This window comes from Meriones unguiculatus, chromosome 3 (genome assembly GCF_030254825.1).
Source record: "Meriones unguiculatus strain TT.TT164.6M chromosome 3, Bangor_MerUng_6.1, whole genome shotgun sequence".
Lineage (NCBI taxonomy): Eukaryota > Metazoa > Chordata > Mammalia > Rodentia > Muridae > Meriones > Meriones unguiculatus.
Window position 1 is genome coordinate 27437996 of NC_083351.1, and position 25701 is coordinate 27463696.

Genomic DNA, 25701 nt, shown 5'->3' on the forward strand with positions numbered 1-25701 from the left:
TTTTTAATCAAGGCTTGCATCCAATATGGGATTGGTGGATGTAAAGTATAAAAGTAGGCCGAGGGCTGCAGCAGAGGAGATGGAGACTGGCCCGCAGCCTACTGGAATAATCTAGATAGCATCTTGCTGACGTGTCTCAGGCCACTATGTGTGGCTGAAGACTGGAGTAAGCTCATAAAACCAGCCAACCATAGGCTGCAGCCTCACCAGCTAGAATGAAATCACTCCAGGACATCAGTGTTGGAAGTCTGGACCAGAGGCAATAATAACTTTGCATCCTGTGGGTCACTTTTGTCACTTTTTTTTTTTTTTTACATCCTGTTTGCCTGTGAGACTGCAGGACAGAGCTTTTTATGTCATTCCGACCCTCCTAGTCCTGAGAGTTCATTAATCCCAGAAAACCAGCCAACCATCCTTTACTGCTAATGACTAATAATGCCCTTTGCTCAAGGAAATATATAGCTAATGAAAATATAAAGGAGGGCTGGGGAGATGGCTTATCAGTTAAGAGCACTGGTGTCTTCTAGAGGATCCATGTACCTAACACCCAAATAGGAGCTCACAACTGTCTGTAACCCCAGTTCCAGAGGGTATGATGTCCTCTTCTGGCCTCTGAGGACATTGCATGCATGCGGAACATTTACATGTAGAAAAACACCCATCTGCCTAAGAAATAAATAAAAGTTTTTAAAAATAAATAAAATCTGAGCTTGGAGGTGTTGGTGCACAACTTTAATTCCAGTAGTCGGGAGGCAGAGACGAACTCTGTGAGCCTGAGGCTAGCCTGGTCTACAGAGCAAATTCCAGGACAACCAGGGCGACACAGAGAAACCCTGTCTGTGGTTATTAACAACAATAATAAAGTAGGAAGGAGTTTATATTTTAGAAGTTAGTAAATTGACAGTGGGTAAAATACTTAGGTGAGAGCCTTAGGTGACTGTCCGGACTGCAGACCCATACCCAATTTACTGTTTGAAACAGCCAAAGAGCATTTTTAGCAGGGAAGCCTAAAGATACAATAACATCTACATAAAAATGTGTAGAAGCTGGACCTGATGAGGAACGTGGGTAATCCTAGCCTTCAGGAGCTTGAGGCAGGATTGTGAGTTTGAGGTCAGCCTAACCAGACCCTGTCTCCGAAACAAGGAGAGAGGGGGGAAGGAAGAGAGGGAGGAATCTTGGATAGGCTAATGCTTAATTCTTCAATTGCCCTGTGGGTGCGGCATTCTTAAAGAGAACCCTGGATCTGGGAGCCTTTAGTTACTTTTCTACTTTCTGCAACAAAGTATCTGACAAAAGCAACTTAAGGAACAAAGGCTTTATTTTAGCTCAGAGTTTTAACTCTCTTCCACTTGGAGGCCTGGAGCAAGAGCAGGAGGAGCTAGTTAACAATGTATCTACATTTTTCTCTCCTTTTCAGTCACTCTAGGACTTCAGTACATACACCTGTGGCTCCCTCATTTAGGGAAGGTCCTCCTGCCTCAATGAACTCCCCCTCCTTGACATCAGATACAATCGTTCTAACCTTTTCTGCTCAGCTATGCCCAGAGGTTTGTCCCATAGGCTAGGTGACTCTGTTAGGTTCACAGATTTTTCCATCACAGGAAACCTGGGTGTTTTTGTCTATTTCATACAATCAAGCCTAACTATGGGCTAATTCCACACATTTGGTCCCCTCCCCCACTTTTTTCTAGATTTGAGACAGGGTTTTTCTGTGTACCTTTGGTTGTCCTAGACATGCTTTGTAGACTAGGCTGGCCTCTAACTCACATCCATCTACCTGCCTCTGCCTCTCAGAGTGCTGGGATGGTCCCTCTTTTGTTATTGTGCCTGATTCTACAGCTTTCACTGTCCTGCCTTTGGCCTGGTGCCAACTCCCCTCCCAGAGGCTATAATTAACCCATTCATTCATTCATTCATTCATCTAATTAAGAAATCTTCATTAAGCACATGAAGAAATGGGAGTAAAACAGAGACAAAGTATGCACAGGTCCTTCCTCCACAGGCTTTTGTTCTCATCCTTGTCATGGGAATGCTTTTTGAGACAAGTTTCTGGGGCTAGCCTCAAATGTGCTCTATAACCGAGGCTAGCCTTGAGTTCTTGATTCTCCTTCTCCCAGAGTACCAGGATGACAGCCTACATTACTATGCCTGGCTCTCAAGCAGCGCTTAGGCAGCTCAGCAACCCAGGTGACAAAGGGACAGGGACTATAGAAGCCTGGGACACAGTAGCAGAGCCTGCCCTAGCCACATCTACATACCTACTGTCTTCATACCCAGACTCTCTCCACTTCCAAGCCAGTGTCTCATCAGAAACTTCCTCACTGTAGCACTGTATTTCCAACATTCCTCTCTATGATGTCTTTTGTATCAGCTATCCCAATGGGGTTAGGGGTGTCAAGTAGGCTTCTAGTGCCAGGAGGAAAAGGTGACATATGGAGATACAGTTGTGACCCAAATCTAGATACCGTCATTATATATATATGACAAGAATAAGGATACAAAGGTAGCTATGGCAAAAGGCTTGCCTGGTATGGACAAAGGCTCTGGGTTTGAATCCCAAGTACCAACATCTACCACCACCATTACCAGCAAGAGCCATAACAAAGGCTGTGTGGTGGTGCATGTCTTTAATCCCAGCACTCAAAAGGCAGAAGCAGGAGGATGTCTGTGAGTTCAAGTTCAGCCTTATCTATGCATGGAGTATATAGACCAAGACAGCTAAGACTACACAGAGAGAAAAATAACACAACACAACAACAACAACAACTCCACAACAACAGGAAAAACCAGTAACAAAAACAAAAGAAATCTGGACACAGAGGCACATGCCTACCATCGTAGCCTTTAGAAGAGGAATCAAGAGAATCAAGAGTTCAAGGTGGCCTTGGACCGCAGAGATCCACCTTCACCTCCTGAGTACTGGGATGAAAGGTAAGTGTCACAGCTGGTTCCAGGTTCTGATCCTTGTTTGAGCCACAGGTATGGAGCTCAGTGGCTGGCCCTAGTGAGTGTCTGACTGCTTCTGTTGAATGGATATCACGCTCCAAGTGTAGATGGAACAGTGTGGCCCAAGATGCGGGAATAAGTCAGGACTTCCAATGCTCACGTCGGTAAGAAGCTGTTCGGGCTCTTTCAAGCCCCCAGGATGACCCAGCTTAAGCGTTTGAGCTGTGGGATTCTAGTCTACTTGAGAGAACCAGCAATGGCCTGCTTGGAAGGGAACGCGGTGGTGGAGAGCAATGAAGGGTGCTCCGGAAGACAATCTCTCGGAAGTGTCTGCCCACCTCTGTTGTCCTGTGACGCCTCTACTGTCCTCAAGGACAAGGACCTGATTGGATTCACTTCTGTGTTCCCACAAGAGCCTAAAACCCCTCCCCGGCACACGGCACTCCTCTACAAAAGATTGCTGAAATGAATTGGAGCCCAGTAGCCCAAGGTCATTGGCCCACTGCCAGCTGAAAAAAAAAACTTGGCAAATCTCACCAGTAGCTCAATCTCAGGGTAGTACAGTTGGAGCTGGAAACATAGCCCTAGGGAGTCGCAGCTGAGTGTCCTGAAGCCAGAAGGTTCCGGAAGTCCACCTTCTGGCAGCTTGCAGCATGAATAACTCAGGGTTGGACTAGTGGACAGATTTGGGAAGGTCACTGACGCAGGGAGGAGGAAAACCTTTCCGTGTCCTCTAGGCAGGCTGGCTGGGCCTTCAGGTTCCTAGCCGTTCTCTTCCTGAGCTTTGCAGTGGGCCCTGTCTACCGAGACCCTGCCCACCCCTCCTGCCTCTGTGGAGACTGGTTTCCCACGCTCTTCCTCTGTTTTCAGCTTGCTCCCCAAACCCCGGTGCCCACGGTCGTGTCTCACTGGGCCTTAAGCACTGTGACGCTCATATCTAAATTGAAAAATGGCTTTTAAGCTTGGTGTTTCTTGCGCCCCGTAGAACTTTCGTTTCATTGTTATCTTATGATCTAAATATAATCTGGTGTTTATATTGGGCATCACTGACCACAGCAATAGCTAAATTTCACCCTCTTCTCTCTAAAGGCTTTCATGTACGCCTGACATCTCTTGTGTCATAGGTCCATCCCCATTCCCTCCCTTCCACGTCCCCTCCTGCCCCCCCACTCTTCCTCCAAACTTCCTGCGCCCTGTTTTTCTTTTTAGATGTATTTAATTTTATGTTTATGAGTGTTTTTCCTGCAGGTGTCTATTGCCCCCGCGCATGCCTGGTGCTTAGTGAGGTTGGAAGAGGCTGTCACACCCCCCGGAACGGGAGTCCAGCGGTTGTAAGCCACGGTGTGGATGCTTAGGACCTGCCCTGCGTTCGCGTACTCTTTACCTCCCATGTTTTAAACCCACTGCGTCCACCTGGTGCTGCTTGCATGTACGCGTGGATGCAAGGCCGTCTACCGAACCGGGTGAATCGGGAACTTTATTTCTTATAATTCCCCAGCCTCGGCCTCAGAAGTGCTGTTATTGTAGTCGTAAGCCACCACACTAGGCGATTTTTTTATTTTTGAGTTTTGTTTGTAGGGTTAACGAGCTGGCTCGGCAGATAAAGGTGTTTTCAGCTAAGCCTGAGGACCTCAGCTTGGGACTCCCATAGCCACGCGGTAGAAGGGAACCGACTCCCATAAGGTGTCCTTGGATCTACGCTGTGAGCGCGCGCGCGCGCGCGCACACACACACACACACACACACACACACAGTGTGACAAAAATTTTAAATTATTTAGGATTTATAAAAGTTATATATAGCTAGCATTTATAATGTGTTGCAGCTTCTTTGTTTGTTTGTTTTTGTTTTTTTTGTTTTTTGTTTGTTTTTTTTTTTTGAGCCAGGATCTCCTGTATGTAGACCTTGAACTCCTGATCCTTGATTCCCTTCCCTCGGCCTCTGTGTCCCCCAGGGCTTTATTTTTCTGGCAAGGGTCTCTGCTGGCTTTGAACTTGTGATCCTCTACCTCCCCGGGGGACCTTTGAGCAAATCATCTGACTTTAGTTTTGCATTCATAGGTGATGCCTTATGGTTCATCGATTTGCCTGCTGGACTGTAAACCCAACGGAGCCAGTGGGCGGGGATCAGTTGCGTTCGGCTCAGCTACGTGTCTTCAGTAACTAGGGTGTAGATGCTCAACACATATTTGTTGAATAATTGGATGAATGAACGACCGAGAAGAAATCTACCTCTGTCTTTAACCAGGTGAAGCACTTGGCACGGTAACCGGAAGAGGTACCCCAGTGCAGAAGGAGCTTAATCAGTGTCTTATCGGTGGAAGAAGCTTCTTCCAGCCGAGCGAGCGAGGCACTGGCTGTAAGTCTCCCTAATTAACCAAGAGACCGGATTTTCTTCTGGGGCCTGGTTCCCCTTCTCTTTACCCCTCGGGGAAACGGAGCCTCCTCGTCCCTCCTGGACTCAGTTCCCCCAGGGCCTTCTCCAAGAGGGGTCCCAGGAGTGGTGACAGAATGTGGTTTGAGAGGAAGTGGGCAGGAGAGCAGGCCGGGGTTATTCCAGAGCCGGGGCCGGGCCGGGCGCCCGAGCCTGGGAGAGTCCTCGTGGGACTGGCCGAGAAGAGCTCCAGGGGGCGGGCCGGGGTCAGCGAGCGAGCGGCCCCGGGCGGGGGGCGGAGAGGGCGGGGACCGCGGGGTGAGAACGGGCGCCCGGAGCGGCGGCGGCGGAGCGAGGGGAGGGCCGGCGGGAGGTGGGTGCGGAGGGGCGCGGCGGCGGCGGCGGGCGGGGTGCCGGGCGGGGGGCGGCGCCGGCGCCGGGGGTGGGGAGCGGGCTGGGCGGCTGCGCGGGCTCGGCTTCGCCGCCGCCGCTAGGGCGCGGGGGGCGGGGGGCTCGGCGCCGCGAGCTCGGCCATTGTGGGAGCCGCTCCCCTCCGCCGCGCCGCGCCGCCCGCCGCCGCCGCCGGCCTCCTCCTCGCGCTCGCAGGGTAAGGCGCGCGCGGCGCTGCTCCGAGCCCCGGCGGCCGCGCCCCAGCCCCGGGGCGGCCGGCGCGCGGGGTGACAGGCTGCGAGGGCCCCGCACCTGCAGCGCGGGGAGTGCGGGGCGCGCGCGGGGGCGCCCGGGTCCCCTCGGGCTGCCGCTGCCCGGGCCCGGGGAGGCGTGTGTCCTGGGGGGAACTAGGGCGCGCGAGGGGGGACCCGCAGGAGCGGGCAGGGCTCCCCGGGATCGGCCGCCGGCACCGACGCCCCGCCGATCCTCGGTCACGCGTCCCCGCTCTTTGTCAGCCACGCGCGCGGCGGGCACGCGGACCCACCCGCGCCGCCTGCGGCTCCCGGGGCCGCCCCTCCCCCACGCCGTGGGGGTGGAGGGGAGGTGGGGAGGGCCGCAGCCTGTCAGTGCCGGGGCAGATGCCTGAAGGCGACCCAGGTGGCCTGGGGGACCCTCCGCATGCCTGGGGGAGGTGGTGGAGCGGGGGGGGGTGTGTGGGCGCGCTTTCCTTCGGAGCCGGGATGGATGGAGTGACCGGAGTGATTGAGGAGGAGTCGGGCGGAAGCCCGGAGGTCACACAGGTGTGAGTGTGTGGGACTGTCACCGAGCCGGATCGAGCCGAGGAGGGCCCGGGTTCTCAGGGAGGAGGCCTTGCTTTTGCCGGCCTTTGTAGTAAAAATGGGCGTCTAGGAGGGGATAGGGGCGGCTCTGGGATGAAGCAGGTGGTCTGAGAGGAGGGGCAGTCCCCTGCCCAGCGCTGAGGGTGGGATGGGCTCGTGGCCTGAGTTACCTGGAGGCTGGGGCTGTCGCTTCAGCACCTAACCGGACAAAAAGGGTGGGAGGGAGGTACAGGGAGGTAATGGTGAGACTGGGGGGTGGGGAGGGGATGTGTGCTACCTTAAAGGGCAAAGCTAGGCCGGTCCTTGGGTCCTTTCGACTCTGGTAAGACAGGCTCTCGGCGTTCCGTGGGAAGCGCCGCACGCCCCGGCACAGGAATGCCCTGGCAGGGCTGTTCTCTGTCTGCTGGGGGTGTCGTGGAGCTCCCCTGCACCGTGAGATGCTTCTTTTGTCGTCTGAGTCCTGTGCTTCTGGGGGAGATGTCAGGGACCCGCAGGAGACAGTCTCTGCCTCTTGCTGCTTCTCAGCCGAGATTCCCAGAACCCGGGAGGAGCTGTGCCAGCGACCCAGCCATCTAGGCCACTTCCCTGCCCTGCGCAGCCCTGTGTATAGATGTTCCCTGATTCCCCGTGAAGGAAAGTTGACAGCTCTTGCTCTCCTTGGATTCTAGAGCCGCGACAGAACTACCTACCTGAGCTAGAGCTGGAGCTTTGTAGGAGGGCTGACAGCTGAAGGCATGCGCCGGCTTGGCTCTGAGAACCCTTGGGGTGGTGGGCCATGCGCAGCAGATGGTTCCGGGCAGGGAGCTGGGCCTGGCTGAGGGAAGGCTGCCCGGTCTGGCTGGTGGAGCCCAGCTGGCTTGGAACAATTGTCTCCACTCTTCTCCCTCCACGAGCATACTGACCAGAAAAGCTGGCGGTCCTTCCCATCACCCCTGCCCCCATGCTGTGTGATGTATTCCAATGAATATTTTATCTAATGCCTGCTGCGTGACATACACGGCACCAGCTAAGTTTACATGCACATTTCACGGTGTCCTTAAAATATCCTCCAAGGAGACTTGTTGCCCCTCCCCCACTGTGCAGATGATGAAACTGAGTCTCCAAAAGGTGGAGTGACTTGACCCTGAGCTCACCAGTTGTAGGTGACTGGACCAGGTCTGCTTTGCTTCAGGTTTAAGTGCTGTGTCTGATCTGTGTGCAGGAGAAATCGGGAATTTCCACCTATTCTAGCTCATGCTTCTCTTCCTTCCTCCCTGTGAGATCGTGTGTTAGCTTTTGAAAATACTTCCCATCTGCTGTCCCATTTTATCCGTATAGCATTCCTGGGAGGTAAGAAGGGGAATGTAATAATATATTCTGTATTGGATGCTGACTAGGTACCTGGCTTCAAATGGCAGGATCTTGCTTAGTTCTTGCAAAGAACACTAACATCACTCCCATCTTATAGATGAGAATGTCGAGGGTAACAAGATTAAATGGCTTCTCCAGGGCCATACAGCTAATGAGAGAGTAGAATTTGAACTCATATGGGTCTGCTTGGCTATTAGGAATAGGAGCTAACATTCACACGGTATTTTTGCTTGTTTTTAGACAGGATCCCACTAAGTAGCTGTGGTTGGCCTAGACCTTGCCATGTAGATCAGGCTGGCCTTGAACTCACAGAGATCTGTCTATCTCTGCCTCCTGAGTGCTGGGATTACATGCATGCTCTACCATGCCTGGCTAAAAATTTATTATTTTAAACTCTGTGTATGTTCGTGTTGTTTGTGTATGGATATGTGCATATGAGCACGGGTGCCTGAAGAGGCTAGAGGAGGGCGTCAGAGCCCTGGAGCCAGAGTTACAGGTCATTGTGAACCTGAAGTGGGTGCTGAGACCCTAAGTCAGGTCTCCTACAAGAATGGCATGCTCTCTTCACTATCCTCTCTATAGCCCAAGTTTGCTTGTTTGTTTGTTAGAGTCAAGGTCTCCCCACATAGCCCAGGCAGCCGCTGAACTCCAGACCTTCCTGTCTCAGCCTCTTAGGCTCCTGGGTGCTGGGACCATAGCCAGCCAGACAGTGTTCATGATTTATAAGGATTTGAGGCTAGGGTTGTAACCCAGGGGGTAGAGCCTTTGCCTAGCATGTCAATATCCAGCATTAGGCGTGGGGAGGGAGATTTATAGCTCTCTCTCTCCACTTTGTATTCCAGGCTGACCTGGTACTCAAGATGTAGACTAACCCTAAATTTGTGGGAATCCTCCTACCTCTCTCTCTCTGCCTTCCTTTCTTGTTTTTTCATCTTGATTATTAAAGGGGAAATTATTTTTTGTTAAAGATTTATTTATTAATTATGTATACATTGTTCTGTCTGCGTGTATACCTGCACACCAGAAGTGGGCACCAGATCTTACTATAGATGATTGTGAGCCACCATGTGGTTGCTGGGAAGTGAACTCAGGACCTTTGGAAGGGCAGTCAGTGTTCTTAACCTCTGAGCCATCTCTCCAGCCCCTAAAGGGGAAATTATTATTAACTTTTGTGTGTGTGAGTGTTTTGTCTGCATGTCTGTGTACCCTCTGCATGTTTGGTGTTTGCAGAGGCTGGAAGAGGGCATCAGATCCCTGTTTGGTACCGGGAATAGAAATGAGGACCTCTATAAGAGTAGCCAGTGCTATTAACTGTATCTCCAGCCTCTGTTTCTCAAGCCCTGGGATTACAAGCATGAGCTACTTGTTTGAAACAAGATTTCATGTAGCCCAGGATAGCTTTAAACTGTTTAGCCGAGGCTGGCCTTGTACTCTTGATCCTTCCCCCTCTATCTCCTAAGAGATGGCTCTTTTTTCTTAATGTTTTATTTATTTATTTTTATTCAATGTGCATTGGTGTGTTGCCTTCATGTATGCCTGTGTGAGGGTGTTGGATCCCCTGAAAATGGAGTTAGAGACAGTTGTGAGCGGCTGTGTGTGTGGCTGCTGGGAATCAAACCTGGGACCTCTGGAAGAGCAGCCAGTGCTCATTAACCACTGAGCCATCTCTCCAGCCCCAAGTGCTTGCTCTTGTATGTCTGTATGTCTGTTGCCTGATATAGTTTTCCCTTAGGCTCCATAAAGTTGTCTTGGCATGTGTTATTTCATTTTCTAAATGAAGAAACTGGGGTTCAGGTAGGTAAAGAGGTCAAGTTAGGAGCAGAGGCAGGAGTAGGGACCCAAGTCTCCGCGTTCCTCATGTGACCCTTCCGTTGTGTTCACATTCGCCCCTCTCTCCTCCAGATCCCTTCTCCCAGGACATCTAGTCCTTCCTGAAGCCACCCGTGCTTGGGCCATGTCTTCCTCTGACGAAGAAACGCTCAGCGAGCGATCCTGTCGGAGCGAGCGGTCATGCCGCAGCGAGCGATCCTACCGGAGCGAGCGGTCAGGGAGCCTGTCTCCCTGTCCCCCTGGGGACACCTTGCCCTGGAACCTGCCACTTCATGAGCAGAAGAAGCGGAAAAGCCAGGATTCGGTGCTGGACCCTGCCGAGCGTGCCGTGGTCAGAGTCGCCGGTAAGCGAGGTCTCCGGCTAGGGGAACGGTGGGACTGTGGGGTTGAAGGAAGGGTGCGGGCCAGCACGCACCAGCCAACTCAGCTGGACTCTAGTTTGTTGTTAAGATTATCATTGTTGCAAAGATGATGAAAGGACATTCAAGAGAAACCTGAAGGAAAAGCCCCCAAACCCTGTCTCTCCTGGGCTGAATGAGGCCTATTCTCATTTCTGTACCTTTCCGCCTGTGTTTTTTCCATTCAGCTGGATTTTCTGTATATAATAGTTACCTCCATGGCTTATGTTCCAGGGTGGCTCTGTCTCTTCATTTTCCCTTAAAAAGATCTTCTGATTTACATCTCAGCCTTTATGGGTTATTTTTTAATTTATTTTTGTTTTTTGTCTCATTATGTAGCTCTGGCTATTCTGGAACTCACTCTGTAGACCAGGCTGGCCTCCAACTCACAGAGATCCTCTTGCCTCTGCCTCCTGAGTGCTGGGATCAAAGGCATGCGCCACACCCAACTCAGACTTTATCATTATTATTAAAGGCTGTGTATATTTTGTGGTTTTTCTAAGTACTATTCTTTTTCCACTGTTCTGCTGTGGTAGACGGTGCTATAATGATCATTATAGCTTTTGATTTCCATTGTGTTATTTCCTTATAAGGAGGTCTTTAGAGAAGCCGATTTTATTCATACAGCCCTTTGAAGGTTCTCCAGTAACTTGGACTGAGGGCTAGGAGCTGCCTCCCGTTGTCCGGAGGAGCCTGCCTGCCCTTTGCAAGCAGTGGTGCTTAGGAGCGTAGCTTTGGTCTCAGATGAGGCAAAGAGTTCCAGGTGATGATGGGTGCTGGGAACTGAACCTGGGTCCTCGGCAAGAGCAGCCGGTGCTCTTAGCTGCTGAGCATCTCTCCAACCCCTAGCACAGTGTCTGACTTAATAAGAAGAGCTGCCTCACGGGAGGCACCCAGAGCTGTCTCCCTGAGGTGTGCTCAGCGTCTCAGCTGATGTTGGTGTCACCATGCGTGTAGAAAGACAGAGAAGCACTGCATCTCATCCGGTGAAGCCTTCAGCTCTCAGTCCCTAGCCAAAGACAGTCCTGCCGTTTGCTTGTGTCAATCAGACAACACACCTGCCTCCTTCACCCGGACCTTCTGAGCAACCTAATGGTTCTGGTTCCCTCGATCTTTTCCTTCTTCTTCCACATGACCTTCAGAGCATTTTATTCTAAAGTGCAAACCTGCTCCTGTTATACCCAACTGCATAGAACCCATTTCTGGCTCCTCGTTGCCTGTGAAATAAAGGCTCCAACATTAAGACCCACCCCAAACCAGGCCCCATTCTATCTCTCCCGCTTCTCCCGCTTCACCCGCTGGCCAGGCAGCACTTCTACATAGCCCTGCAGCACTGTGCAGTGGCTCCCTTGCCCTTCCGGGTATGCAGCTCGTGGGAACAAACCTCTAGGCTTTAATTTTCTTCTCTGCAAGATGTTGGCTGTTCCTCCTCCACTCCTGAGTACCAGCCCTTCTAACCCCACTGCCCCAGTGGTGTCCAAAGTCTCCTCCTCCACTCTTACATTCAGGCTTCTCTCCTCCTGTTTGTTCCCTTGCACAGCAGAACAGTTAACCCACAGGGAGCTCATAACTCCCTCACAACTGAGCAGTTCAGTGCTGTGAGTTATTTTATGTGTTGATCTTCACTTACGTGGGACCTTGGGCGTGCTACAGATCGCCAAGTAAGGAGTGACCCACCAATGAGTGAAAGAAGTGTTCAGAGGCTGATATGTGGCAGAATGTGATGAGGGACAGGCGGTAGGCCGTGGTGTGAAGGGAGGGGATTATGTAGATTCGTGGGTCAGGAAAGGTGCAGGAGTGAGCCCTGGAGAAGGAGAGAAGGAGACAGCAAAGAACCTTGGCAGGCAGGTTGCAGTTTGAACTGCTGGTGGGCAAAAAAAAAAAAAAAAAAAAAAAAAGGCCTTGGAGGAAGTCCTTCTCAAGTGTTTCGGCCCTGAAAGATCAGCTACTAACAAGGTTGGGAGCAGGCCCTAGAATGCAGGAAGGGTTTATTTGCCTCCAGCCTTGAAGGGGCATAACTCAAGGACCTCTGAGTCACAGAGATTTCATCCTCCTGAAGGCAGAGTGGATGCATCATTTTCCTTTCCTTATACTTCCTAACCCATCCTCCCTCACTAACACACAGTTCTAGATGGCTTTGTGACAATTTCTCCCAAGTCTTCTCCAAGAAGGCTCTGCTGTTTAAGATTCTAGTCTAGGCAATACATCAAGGGGAATCAAGGGGGCCTAATCCTCAGGCAAAGGCCCTCAGGACCCTGCCAGGTCAGCTGAGCAAAGGGCTGGGTAGGTGTTGGGCTGTGTTATTTGTGCTTTGCTTCTCGCCTCATGCTGATCTTCGCACACTGACACCACCAATGACTGTCTTGGGGAGGGGGCTGGACCAATGAGGCTGGAGATGGGGAAACTGCCATGTTTAAAAATAGCAGCGCTGCAGTTGGGTGTGTTTCTTTAGCAGGAGAGAGGAGAGGCCTCAGAGGCAGGCAAGACTGCTACTTTAGCATCTGGCTGAAGTCTCCATACGATTTTAGAATGTTGTGGGGGCTCCACCGGAGTAATGGAATAGGCAGCCTTGCCTCTGGGGAGACTCCCACGTGTGGGTGCAGGGGTGCCGGGAGACCCTGAATGCTCTGAAGCTCCCTAGAGTAGAACTTGCCTTCTGGGAGGAAGTGAAGTCGGGCTCACACTGGAAGCAGCTGTGTCCTGTGTAATTGTCTCCTCCTCCAGGTTTTGGGTTATGAAGCTAAGCGGGAGGTGTCAGAACCAGCCTCGCCAAACGTAGATTTTTTTTCCCCAGTCCCTCACCCCTTTTTGGTGTCTTGAGCAGGTGTTAGGACCCCAATTTTGGTTGAGGGGCTGATGAGAAGTCCCTAACTGGTCACCATGTTAGAGAGAGGTAAGTCAGGGCTGAGACAGCTGTTTTACAAGACAGACTCCTCAGACTCCCAGACGCTGCCCCCAACCCCCTTCTGTGTCCCACACCCCCTTTTTACCTTTTGTCTCCCTCCTTGCCAGCTCTGTCCTCAACTCCTAGAGCCTAGCACCTCTGAAATGTACGAGAGGCAGTTATGAGAGGTTTAGTGTTTGTACAGTGATTTCAAAAGGCTGTGAGTTAGTCAGGATGCATGCCCCGAGGCCTTGGGGATCTGCCTCAAGTCACATAAGACTGGCAGGCACAGATCTAGGTTATTCCAAGCATGAGGTTATTCCTATTTCTTAGGCAACCTGGCCCAGTCAGACTCCTGTGCAGGTGGCAATTTAAATAGCTGGCCGTGCTTTCCAATTCCCTGCTGGGAGCAGCCTCAAGATCCTGGCCTACAGAAAAAGGAGAAGGCAGTGACAAAAATGGAGAGAGCCAACAGTCTGTCCCAGCATCTTTCTTAAACTCTACACCCGAGACCTTTCAGTTGCTTCTTCTCTGATGTAATAACTATTCTTACTCATGGGTGGGGGGGGTGTCAGTAAGGAAGTGGGGGAGCTGGGCAAGATATTTTAATGGGGTATACAACCCCATAGAATAGAAAAGGGAAAGCTGGGTGAGGTGTTGCAGGCCTGAATCCCAAACTCGGGGAGTCAGAGGCAGGCAGATCTCTGAGAGTTTGAGGCCAGCCTGGTCTACAAAGTGAGTTCCAGAACAGCCAAGGCTACACAGAGAAACCTGTCTCAAAAAAAAAAAAAAAACAAACCAAAAATAACAGAAATAAGGAGAAGAAAAAGAAAGGAAGAGCAGTAAAAATGCTGTATTCTTTGAGGCCTATAGGGGACAGGTAAAGAAAATAGGTATTGTGTGTTTTTACAACCGTATAACTCTAGGGGGCACCATTCACATTTGGCATTATGGATTTGTAAAGTTATGACTAGGTTTTTGCAGATACCGGTCAAGCGTCTTGTTTTGACCAGGGCAGGGCTGGTGCAAAAGGGATTCATCGCCTTCCACTCATCAAATAGATAGTATCCACTTAACACCACGTATTTAGGCCCTTCTGGGCTTTTGTTTTGTTTTGTTTGAGACAGGGACTCCTACAGCCCAGGCTGGCCTGGGACAATCCGTGTAACAGAGGCTGACTTTGAAATATCATCTTTCTGCCTCTACGTACCAAGAGATGGGTTTCAGGTATTTCAGGTATGTGTCACCAAGCCCAGCTCTTTTGTTTGATTTGTTTTGTCTTTTGAAGGTTGAGAACATTTTATTAGAACCTACAAGAAAATCCCCAGTGCAGGCAAGATGTAAATCTCAGCAGCTGCCTGGGGGAGGAGCATGGAGAAAGGGAAATGCCATGATGCCTGAGTTGTGCCAACCTAGCCCATACTGTGGTACTGAGTCTGTGCCTGGGCTGTAGCTTCATCTGATATACTGCAAAGTTCATTTTACTCAATTCTGCTCTGAAATCTTGCCAGTTACATTAAGAATATTTAATTTATAGCTATCATTTGTTATTTAATACATTAATGCCATGGTGTTTGAGTTCAGCCTGCCTAGAGGTCTGCCATGTGACGCAGGGAGCCACATGGGGAGGAGAGCTTAGAGAAGGAGTAAGGAAGCCCAAAGTGCCAGGGAAAGCATCCTTCAATGGCCAAGAGAACGAAGGAAAGAGTTATGCTTTTCTGATTAGTTAGAAAAGTGAGCTGACTTAGGGAGCCGAAGCTGCAAGTCTGTTGCCCATAAGGAGACTGCCCGTTGTTCTGTTTTTCAAAACACATTCCTATGCTACCCCCCCTTTTTTGTTTCTTTGTTTTTGTTTTGTTTTTGTCATTGATATTCAAAGATAGCTGAAGATGTGGTCCTTTCTTCATGGAAATCAGTCTAGTTGAGAGGGTGGAAGGAAAGAAATTGATTACGTCATGAAAGCTGGGCACACAAGAACTCAGGCTAAGGATGCACACAGCCTGGGTTAACCAGCTGGCAGCAGCATAGAAAGCACTGCTCATTCATTTGAGCTGTTCCCAACATCCACTCCCTTAGATCCTTCTCCGGGAAGCTGCCTCTGATCTCTCCTATCAGACCATGTATCTCTTCCTAACCCTTCTGGGTCTTACATTCAAGCTTTGTTCCCAGGTTCAATGTTCACACCTTGTTATAATCTTATAATCAGGAGTAGCATCTTGCTTTTCTGACCCTGACAGACAGTCATGAGAACACTGTCATGTTCTTCACAGAAAGGCATCTGCTTCTCCTTTTTGTCCATGCAACGCTACTCCAGGACAGCAGATTCATTCATCCATTATCCATCCATCCATCCATCCATCCATCCATCCATCCATTGAAAAGACTGAGCCCCAGCTATGTACCAGGAGCTACTATAACAGTTGTATACAGAGTCAGGACATCTAGCCAAATGACTTTACTGTGGGAGCTTCAGTTTTGTCTGTAAAAGGGTGGCTGTGATTCCTGCTTCTAGGGACCACTGAATGAGGGTCAGAACCAACTGATGAGGCTTCCTTGCCTGTTACTGTACTTGGTGTGATCTTTCCTATTACTTGGATAGCAACCAAAAGAGACAGGGAAGGCTGCAGGAGGCCAGCAGTTTCCTAGGCCAGCAAGGAATGGGCCTGAGCTTGCCACTCCTGTCATTTTCTTTTGTTCCTTCTGAGGCCTTGTCAGAGAGCAGATGGAAATACTTTGTTCTGGCTAAGCCAAAGATGGAATCAAGGGTTGTAGGAATAGGAAACGGGACCCTAAAGAATAATTTTGCTGGGAAGCCATGTTCTAGGGCAGGCAATCTTTCTCACCCCGAGCATTTTGGAGCTTTGTACCCAAGAAGGCTCCTTCTCTTCCTGCCTCGTCTTGCTCCTGACTGTGTGTGGTGAGTCCCTGGCTCTATCCTGAAGCTTGGTTTCAATAGCAGGAGAGGCCTGGGAAAGTGGGGCAGAGTGAACGGTAGCTAGACACCACCAGCTCAGCTGCAGTGCTTTGAAAGTAAATCTGGGTCACATTCACTGGAGGGATAAAAAATGACCACGTGGGCAGAATTCTGTGCAAGCGGCAAAAAAGACAGCCAAGCTGTCCTTTCCCTGAGGCTCAGGGTCCCTTTGGGACCCCAGCTGGTAAGGGAGGAGGTTGTCGCTGCATTGCGATGTACAATCCTGTCTTTATGTCATTGTTTTCCCGTCATGCTTTTCAAGTGAATTCCAGGTAATACAGAGCAATAGCAGTCTGGCTTGGGGCTGTCTGTCCTGAAGGTTAGGAATGTAGAGGAGGGAGTGGATGTTTTGGGGACTGTGGAAGGCTGTCATTTCTTAGAGATGAGATACCACTAGAAGAACTGACCATAATAGGATCCAGAACTGCACTTGTCTCCACTCTAGCAGTACTCCACCTCAGGAAGGCCTGTGACCACCCCTGGGTGTGAGATTTAATTATCCACCATCTCCAAGTGTTATATTGAGCCCATCTGGCACCTTTTCTTATAGTTATAGCTGAGACCTGCTGTGGTATGGCTTTATAGACTGCCTGTAGCAATCAGAGCAGAAGCAGGCCAGATTCCTGGCTCTGCCTTGACTCTTCTGAAGGAACAGAAGGGGCCTTCCTAGCTGGGATCTCTCATTGGACCAAGGTTGCTGCTAAAAAGAGGTGAAGGCCCTGTAACTTGAAGAATGATTATGGGCTGTGCTCCACTCCTACCCTAGAAGTTTTTACTTTATGGTCAAGGGGTAGATTCTGTTCAGAGCCTCTGAGAGTGTCTCTGGGCACACTCTCCTTCAATTGCTCATTTCCACAGTTATTTTCTCTCCCATTCATTCATGCAAGGGAATGGCTTTGCATATCTCAGTTGGGGACCCTGCAATACTAAAAAACTTGCTAACTTGATCGGTCCCCACATTTTAATTGTTAAAATTGGGGTGCAAGAGAGGTGCTTCAGAGTCTTGCAAAGTGTATGAGATCCAGGGCACAAGCCGCCTGACCCTGTGTCAGCTCTACAGGTGACCCTTTGTCTATATTGGCTAGTCCCCTCGTGTCATTGATTCACTCACACACATTGCCACTGGCCTATGAATGTGCTGATTTACTCCCTTCCTCTTTCATTGGTCATGTACTTGCTGACTCCATAAATGTTCCTTTAGTTATTTTATTCAAGACTCAGCTTGGGCTTCAGGGTCCAGCTACCACCCACGAAAGCAGCGAGGATGCAGCTTGAGCTGTATTGAGCTTAAGCTGGAAAAAAAAAAATCTGTGGAAGTTCTGTGGGGAGAGAACCTCCTCCTGCACGTGCCCATCTGGGACCCAGAGCAATGAAAGCCTTTGATCTGGGATTTAGAAAAGAACCAGGAGCTTGCTGGAGCATCCAGAAGAGAGAGGGCATGCCCGTTGAGCTTTTATTCTTTCTCTCCTTTCTTTGCCCTCAGTAGGAAGGGAGGAAAATGAAAAGAGAACAGTTGGTGGAAGTTAAGGATTAAAAAACACAGAGGGACAGAGGGTGGGTCAAGGAGTGAACGCTGGACCCAGCTTGGGAGCTCCTGAGAGCTGGCCCTGGCTGTGCTGCTGCTGAGCCTAAACGTTAACCAGGCCATTACACATGTCATTTCATTCCCACAGAACCCTGGGAAACCACTGCTATCTGCAACAGAAAAACTAAGCAACTCGTCTGGGGTTGTCCAGCAAGCTATTGGGAAGCTGGGGTTCAGCATTGTCAGTATGCATGGTGTCTCTGAAGCCCCACAGGCACAATATTCCCATGGAGTTACCCAGTACTGTGCTTCAGGTCCAACTGATGCCAAAGGGAAGCTCGCCCCAGGAAACTGATACAAAAGCAAAGAGAATGGTATTCTGAATACCCATCACCCAGAAACAAGAATTACCAATCATAACTGGCCTTGGTGGTGCACACCTTTAAACAAAGCATTCATGAGGCAGAGGAAGGTGGATCTCTGTGAATTCAAGCCAGCCTGGTCTACAGAGTGAGTTCTAGGCTAGCCTGAGCTACAGAGACCCTGCCTCAAAAAGAAAGAAAGAAAGAAAGAAAGAAAGAAAGAAAGAAAGAAAGAAAGGAAGGAAGGAAGGAAGGAAGGAAGGAAGGAAGGAAGGAAGGAAGGAAGGAAGGAAGGAAAAGGAGAAAGAAGGAAAGAAGGAAAAAGAAAGAAAGAAAGGAAGAAAGAAAGAAAGAAGGAAGGAAAGAAAGAAGGAATAATGATGAATCTTATTCTCTCCATGTGCCCCATCCTGCTGTCATAGTTATGTAAAAGGAAGTTCAGAGCTAGGCCTGGTGCTATAGGTTTCTCAGGAGGCTGAGGCAGGAGGATTGATGGTTTAAGGCCAGCTTGAGGAATTTTAGTGAGACTCTGCCTTAGAGTAAAAATATAAAAGGCAGCTGGGGACATAGCTCAGGGCTGGACTGTTTGCCTAGCCTGCAAAGGGCTTTAGGTTCAGTCCCAATACTGAAAAAGAAAAGCTGGGCAATGACATACTTTTCCCTGCCCTCCCCTCCCCAAGTTACTTATTTTTATTAGCATGTATCTATTGTATAAAATAATGGCTTAAAAAAATTCAAGACAGGGTTTCTCTGTGTATCCCTGGCTGAGCTGGACCAGACCGACCTTGAACTCAGTGCTTTGCTTCTCTGTCTCCCAAGCGCTGGGATTGAAGGCCTGCACTGCCACCACCTGACCATCTTCCTTTGTCTTCTGAATGCTAACTTATAGGCATATACCACCAAGCCTGGCAATGCAAGATCTCTTTCTCTTTTTATCTAGCTATATTCCTTGTTTGTTTGTTTTGTGACAGGGTTTTTCTGTGTAGCCCTGGCTATCCTGGTCACCCTACAGACCAGTCTGGCCTCGAACTCAGGGAACCACTTGTTTCTGTCTCCTGAGTGCTGGGATGTGCCACACCTGGCTGGCCTATGTTTTTATCACTACTGCTGGAGACAGGGCCTCTCTATGTAGTCCTGGCTGTCCTGACACTCTGAGTGTAGAGCGATGTGGCCTTGAACTCCCAGAGATCTGCCTGCTTTTACTGAGTGTTGGGATTTAAAGCTTGTGTTGCTATGCCTGCCTTTAAATATTTTTAAGTTTGTATATTTTTGTAGTTCTGGGGATCAAGCATAGGGCCTCTTATATGTCAAAAATTTCACCTTTAAAATTTTTTACATGTATGAAATGCTTGGCATCGCATGTACGTATGTGTGCCATGTGCATGCCTGGAGTCTGAAGGGGCTGGAAGAGGGCATTGTATTCCCTGGAACTGGAGTTCCACATGGTTGTGAGCCAACCTGTGAGTGCTAGGGCTACCACATGAGTGTTGGAGCCACCTTGTGGGTACCAGGGACTGAGCTCGTGTGTTCCTCAAGAACAAGTGCCCTTAACTTCAAGCCATCTCTTGGGCCCCTCTCCCATCCTTTTGTGAGACAAGGTCTTGCTGTGTAGCCTAGGTTGAGCTGGTGCTTGAGATCCCTCTGTCACAGCCTCCTGAGTGCTAAGAGTACAGATTACCACCCTTCCAGTGCCCATCTCCCTGTCTTTTTTGAGGTAGTCTCATGTGGCACAGGCCCATCTTAACTGGCTCTCTAACTTCCTGTCTTCATCTTGAGTTCTGGGACTATTTATTTACTTATTATTATTATTATCATCATCACATTTTTGAAACAAGGTCTCACTATGTAGCTCTGGCTTTCCCTGAAATCACTATGTATACCAGGCTGGCCTTGAACCCACGGACATCTGTCTTCCCCTGCCTCCCAAATGCTGGGATTAAAGGCATGCACCACTAAGAGTTCTGGCGTTATGTGTACCGTCACACCAAGTTTACAGAGTAGTGGGAGCTGAACCCAGGACTTCATGCATACTAGGAAAGCAATCTATGAACTGAGCTATATGCCCCATCTCCTGCCCCACTTGTCAACCATCATTATTTCACTGCCACTCTTCCCTAGGTTTTAATATGTTTATCTACTTCAGAGTCCACATCTGAAGACGAGAGCTGGAGCCACTGCCCGGAGGCCTCAGGAGGTATTCAGTGCTGAGTCCCAGGGCAGTGTGTCCCTCTTAGTGTTGCCTGGGGATCCCGATCCTTCTAGACAAGATTCATGCTCCTTCTCCAAGAACACACAGAGAAGGCTTCAGCGTGTCTGTCCTGTAACCAGAAGCTGGTTTTTGACAGGGTATCTGTTGTACCTGAAACACTTCACACCCATGACCTTGGCTTTAATTAGAATGCTGCCAGTGAATTGAGGAGAGCACCCCAAAAATTGATTTTGAGGACTCAGTCTCAAAACTTGAAAGTTGAGCTAGGCGTGATAGTGCACAACTTTAATCTCAGAACTTATAAGTCAGAGGCGGGTGGACCTCTGTGAATTTGGGACCAGCCCGGCCTACAGAGCGAGACCCCTCCTGCTCCTATCGTCAAAAAATAAGGAAAACACACACACACACACACACACACACACACACACACACACACAGGAAATCCAGGAGTGACAGTGCAAATCTTAATCCAGGCACTTGGGAAGCACAGGACAGTCAAGACTACATAGACAGACTGTCTCAAAAAGCAAAACCAAAAACAAAATAAGAAGTTGAGACAGAATCTTAGTCTTTCATGTGTGAAAGACTCTTAAGATCATAGATGGAAGGAATTCTGCCTTGTCAGCAGACCCTATATTTAAGGCTTGAGTGAATGCACAGTATGATAATGACAGCTCACATCTGTGTAGCACTTTGAGTGTTTTACGCACTGTGTCATGAGACACCCGGGCAGGTGAGGCATTCCATTCTTTGGGATAGTTGCTTGTTAAGGGTCACTGTACTCATTCTCTGGAGTAAGGATGGGGCATTCTTTGGCAGTGGCTCTGAGACGCCAGAGGAGACAGCCTAAAGAGAAGTTAAGGTGGTGCGACTTGGCCAGTTGCTATGGTTACCCAGCCATCTGGGTAACCATTTTGAGGGTTTCCATGGTGATGGGCTACTGGGTAAGCAGGGAACCTTCTTCCTGGGTGGCTGGCACCATTCAGGCTTTTGAGATGAGGAATACTGTACGTTCAGAACAGAAGGGGGCAGCACAAGAGCAGGCAAAGTTGGCTGTCCTGGGGCAGATTAAGAGACTTGGGGCAAAACTTAGATTTCCAGGCAGAAAACAATTTTGTCTGGGACTGGCCAGAGCGGGAGAGGCTGGACCCGGAGGCAGGACTCCTAAGACTCTCAGTCTTCTGAGATGAGAACCTGGCAATTTGCTTCCCACCAAGTGATCGCACGGAGCAGACCCTGCCCTGCCTGCTACCAGACACAGCTGATAGTATTGTAAAGAGGAATACTAGGAACACACACACACAGACACACACACAAACACATGCTCTATTGGCAAGTGTATTTATAAAGCATCCATTCACACATAGAAAATAGAGCTGCTTAAGCCAAGTTGGAGAAGTGCTGAAGAAACCCCTAGAGGGACAGCAACAGGAGGAGATGGGACTTTTCACTCTTCTCTTTCCAATCTGCAAATGAAGTGGCTTTAGCCCTTGACCCCCTGAGTTTGTTTTCTCTCTCTCTCTTTTTCTTTTTTTCCTGAGATAGGACAGCTCTGGTTGTCCTGGAACTATGTAGACCAGGTTGACCTTGGGAGTGCTGGAATTAAAGGCATGTACCACTATGCCCAGCTTCTGAATTAAATTTTTGTTGTTGTTTTATTTTGTTTGGTTTTTAGAGATAGGGTTCTATGTATAATAGCCTTGGCTGTCCTACAACTCGATTTGTATACCAGGATGGTCTCGAACTCACAGAGATCCACCTCCTCTGGAGTCGTAGGATTAAAGGTGTGCTCCATCACCAATTGACTAAAAGGTGGAATTATTATGAACAACTTCTGCCTGTGCTGGTTAAAAATAGCTTCATGTGTTGAGGGTGAGCTTTCATGTAGAATTTCAGTAGTTAGAGAAGGAGGGAGTGAACTTCCTAGGCAAAGAGTTGGAGGAAAATGCTGCCCACAAAGTATCAGATGCTGTAAGAAATGAACATAGGATTTGTGTGAGCGTGTGTGTCTGTGCGAGCTGGGATTGAACTAAAGTCTCTTCGTGCTAAGGGTACTCTACCGCTGAGCTACTCTCAGCCCAAAGTTCTTAAATACTGTATGTAGCCTAGTCAGAAGCCAGAAACGGTGTTTTGGGATCACCTGGTTCACTCTTTAATGTTGTGGTAGTCAATCAAAGTTTTAAACATCCGATGATGAGTGTTCTAAATATACAGTGTTGTTTGCCATATGCTAATGAAAAAGCCCCAGGCCTCACACACAGAGCTAATGCTTTAGAAAGGCTGGGGCTGGAGAGATGGCTCAGTGGCTAAGAGCACTGTCTGCTCTTGAGGATAGACCTGGGTTCAATTCCCAGCATGCACATGGTGGCTCACAATCATGGGTACTGCCGGTGTCAGGGAATCCAAAGCTTTCTGCTTTCTGCACTGCTGTAGGCCCTGTTTTGTACACAAACATATACACAGGCAAAACATTTGTGCATATAAAATGAAATTTAAAAAAAATAAAAAAGGTAAGTTGGCAGTGCTTGCCTGTAGTTGAGGCTGAGGCAAAAGGAGCTCAGGATCAAGGCCAGCCTAGGCTACATTGTGAAAACTTTCAAAGGAAGAAGCAATAAAGACCTTGTCTCAAAGATATAATAATGGTTAAAGAAGAGAACAAATGACTACACTTTGATATCTGACCTCCATTTTTATGCCTTGGCTTGTATACACACCCCTATGCGATAAATAAACAAAAAATGCAATAACAAAGAAATAAAGGGGAGATAGTGTGCTGGTTTGTAGTCTCAGGTACTTGGGAAGCTAAGGTAGGAGAATTGCAAGTTCAAAGCCTGCCAGAGAAACTTAGAGAGATACTGTCCCATGATAAAAAAATAAAAGGGAGGCCAGGTGTGGTGTCAAATACCTTTAATCCCAGCACTCAGGAGTCAGAGCAAGTTGGATCTCTATTAGTTACAGTCTACATTGAGTCTGGTCTACACTGAGAGTTCCAGGACAGCCAGGGCTACATAGAAAAACCCTAGGGGATCTGGCACCTTCTTGTACCCTCCGAAGGCATCTACACTGGTGTGACACACACACACACACACACATGCACGCACTCACACACACCATTAACAGTGTGAAAAGGAGGGCTGGATAGGGCTTCAGCATGCTTACTGATGAACACGGGGAATTGAGGAAGGCTTCCCTTGAGAATTTCCAAGAATAGAAGTGAGTCATGCTAAAGGAGAGAAACGACAGAGGGCATAGTTTTGGAGAAAAACAGGTACGAGGGCTCTGAGATAAGAGAGCGTATTTGAGAAGCTGGAAGGAGGGTCAGTGCTTTGGGGAGAGGGACACTTGACTAGAAGGGGAGGCTAAAGGTTTATTTTCTTGCCTTACCTATCTCGCCCACTAGATGTCCTCCTAGGTTCACCGCCTCTTTAGAAATTCAACAGCAGGCCCCCAAGCCTTTCTCCTTTTGGAGAAAGCGTCAGAACTTTCTGGATTGTATGGTTTGGCAATAAACTTAAACTATTGCTTGGAAAAAAAAAAAAGTAAAACAAAAACAAAGCAAACCCCCCCCCCCACATTTTGGTAGGCTTTACTCCCTCCCCTCAAGAGGCTTTGTTCCCTCTAGCCTAGTAAAATTTTCTCTGTATAAAACAGGAACATCAGCCAAACATGTGGACTTCCCCTTTCCCATTCATTAGAAGAATGCTTTACTTCAAACTCTCAGGGAAGTATTTAAATGCAAATTTCATCAAGAAAGCAACTTGGGTTGGAGAGGGGAACTCTAGCCACAGTGCAAACCAGAGCAGTCTTCCTAATTACCAGGTTTCTTTCCTTTTCTTCTTTGAGGCTGGGTGTCGCTATATATAACTATAGTTTAGGCTGCCCTCAAATTTACAGTCCTCTCGCCTCAGCCTTCCGAATGCCCTGGTTGCAGGCTTGCACCACCACTCCTGGCTTTACTGTTTTTCTTTTTGCTGGGTTTGGGGTAGGAGTGAGGGGACAGGGTATCACTGTGTATGTAGCCCTGTCAAGCCTAGACCTCACTCTGTAGTCCAGGCTGGCCTCTCACTCACTGTGATCCTCCCACTTTTGCCTCTTGAGTGCAAGGGTTAAAGGCATGCACTGCCATGCCTGGCTTTTTACTAGTTCCTCCTCCCTAGTCTCTTGTTTTTCCGCAGAACCTGATTAGTGAGGTAGACTCTTCCATCTGTTATTTCCCAAGCTTTGGTGAATATCAGTCTCAATTATTGAGGTACCTGCTCACAAACTGGTGCATGCAACAGGCCTAGGATGGGGCTGGGGGTACTTTTCTGTGCGATGCAGTGAACTGATGGGGGGAGGTAGGTGTTTGTGTGTGGGGGTTAAGGATGGAGGCCTGGGGTGTGCATTTATTTGCATCCAGGCCTTCTCAGTCCTACTGGCATTAAATAGTATAGAAAATACAGTGACTCAGCACCTACACAGCCACCAGCTCCAGAATTGGCGATTCTGTACTCTCTGCTGGTTAAAACAAAAACAAAATAAAACAAACAAAAAACAAACGCTTGCTACTGAGCACCACACCAACTCCTTCATTTTGGGTTCTCTACTAAATGCCTTTTATTACTTAAGGAAAAAATACGGCTTAGACTTATTCTCCTTGTGTTTGTAGACTGAGCTCATTAGCAGGTGACCTCAATCTGCGAACTAGGAGTTTGTTGTTTTTTTTTTTTTTTCTTTTTAAAGCACAAAGTAAAGCTGGGAAGAAATGAGCATTTACCCCACGGATCTTCCATGTCCTCTTTCAGGCTCTCTCTGTACAGAGCTTGGGAAGCTCAGCAAAAATTGATGGGAAGAGATCTGATTAATTATTTGCTCACCTGCCTTCTGACTGTGGAGTGATGTGGAAAGCCATGATTGCACTCATTATCGAAAAGCATCATTTCTGTTTCTTGTTATTAATGTGCTGAGCAATGGCTGACCAAATACTTAACATTACTCACAAGGTGCAAGGCTGCAGTTCTTGCTCTGGGGTAAGAGGCTCCTGCTTCAGACTCTGAAGAATGAGAACTGAAATGGAATCCCAAGTGTCAATTTTGGTTGCTCAATGCCACATGAAATCTTTTTCTTCTTGCTCATGTGCCTTTGCTGTGATATTTACTAGTGTAAGTTATTACAAACACTTCCCCATTCCCTGAATAACAAGTCAAAGACTGTTGAATGAGCCGAACGTGGGTTTAAAGTATCATCTACAGTTACCAAAGTTCGGTTTGTTTTGTCTCAGACAGGGTCTTACTCTGTGGCCCAGGCAGACATTGAACTTGCAGCAATTCTGCTTCAGCCCCCTGAGTGTTAGGATTACAGGTGTGAGCTACAGTGCCAGTCTTGGAATTCCTCATCCACTGCTGTTGGTTCTAGCCAACCCAGGAATATTGGGACTGAATGATACACAACTGAATAGAGAACCCAACGACGCTGGGAACCTCTTTACAAACTGGTCCTATTTACGTTTCCTTTTTTTCTTTCTCGAGGGCTGAGAATAATTGGGTATTGGCTTCCCTCGTGTTGCCCTAACCAGTTTTGCTCCAGAATCCTTTCTTTGTTCCCTGACAGTCCTGGTGCAGCCTCAGGTTCCCACATTT

At 48.7% G+C, this 25701-nt stretch overlaps 1 protein-coding gene across 11 annotated transcripts in view; it reads left to right on the forward strand.

Moving 5' to 3' along the window:
• Positions 1-5794: 5794 nt before the first annotated feature.
• Positions 5795-25701, forward strand: part of Macf1 (microtubule actin crosslinking factor 1) — a 345150-nt gene continuing 325243 nt past the window's right edge. For 3 of the 11 annotated variants that reach the window (XM_060379622.1, XM_060379623.1, XM_060379626.1), the window contains exons 1-2: positions 5795-5929; positions 9804-10075. In XM_060379622.1, coding sequence (XP_060235605.1) covers positions 9856-10075 — 220 coding nt within the window. In that variant the 5' untranslated portion in view covers positions 5795-5929; positions 9804-9855. The remainder of the gene's footprint in view (positions 5930-9803; positions 10076-25701) is intronic. The other 8 variants (XM_060379634.1, XM_060379627.1, XM_060379635.1 and 5 more) reach the window with 4 other exon arrangements.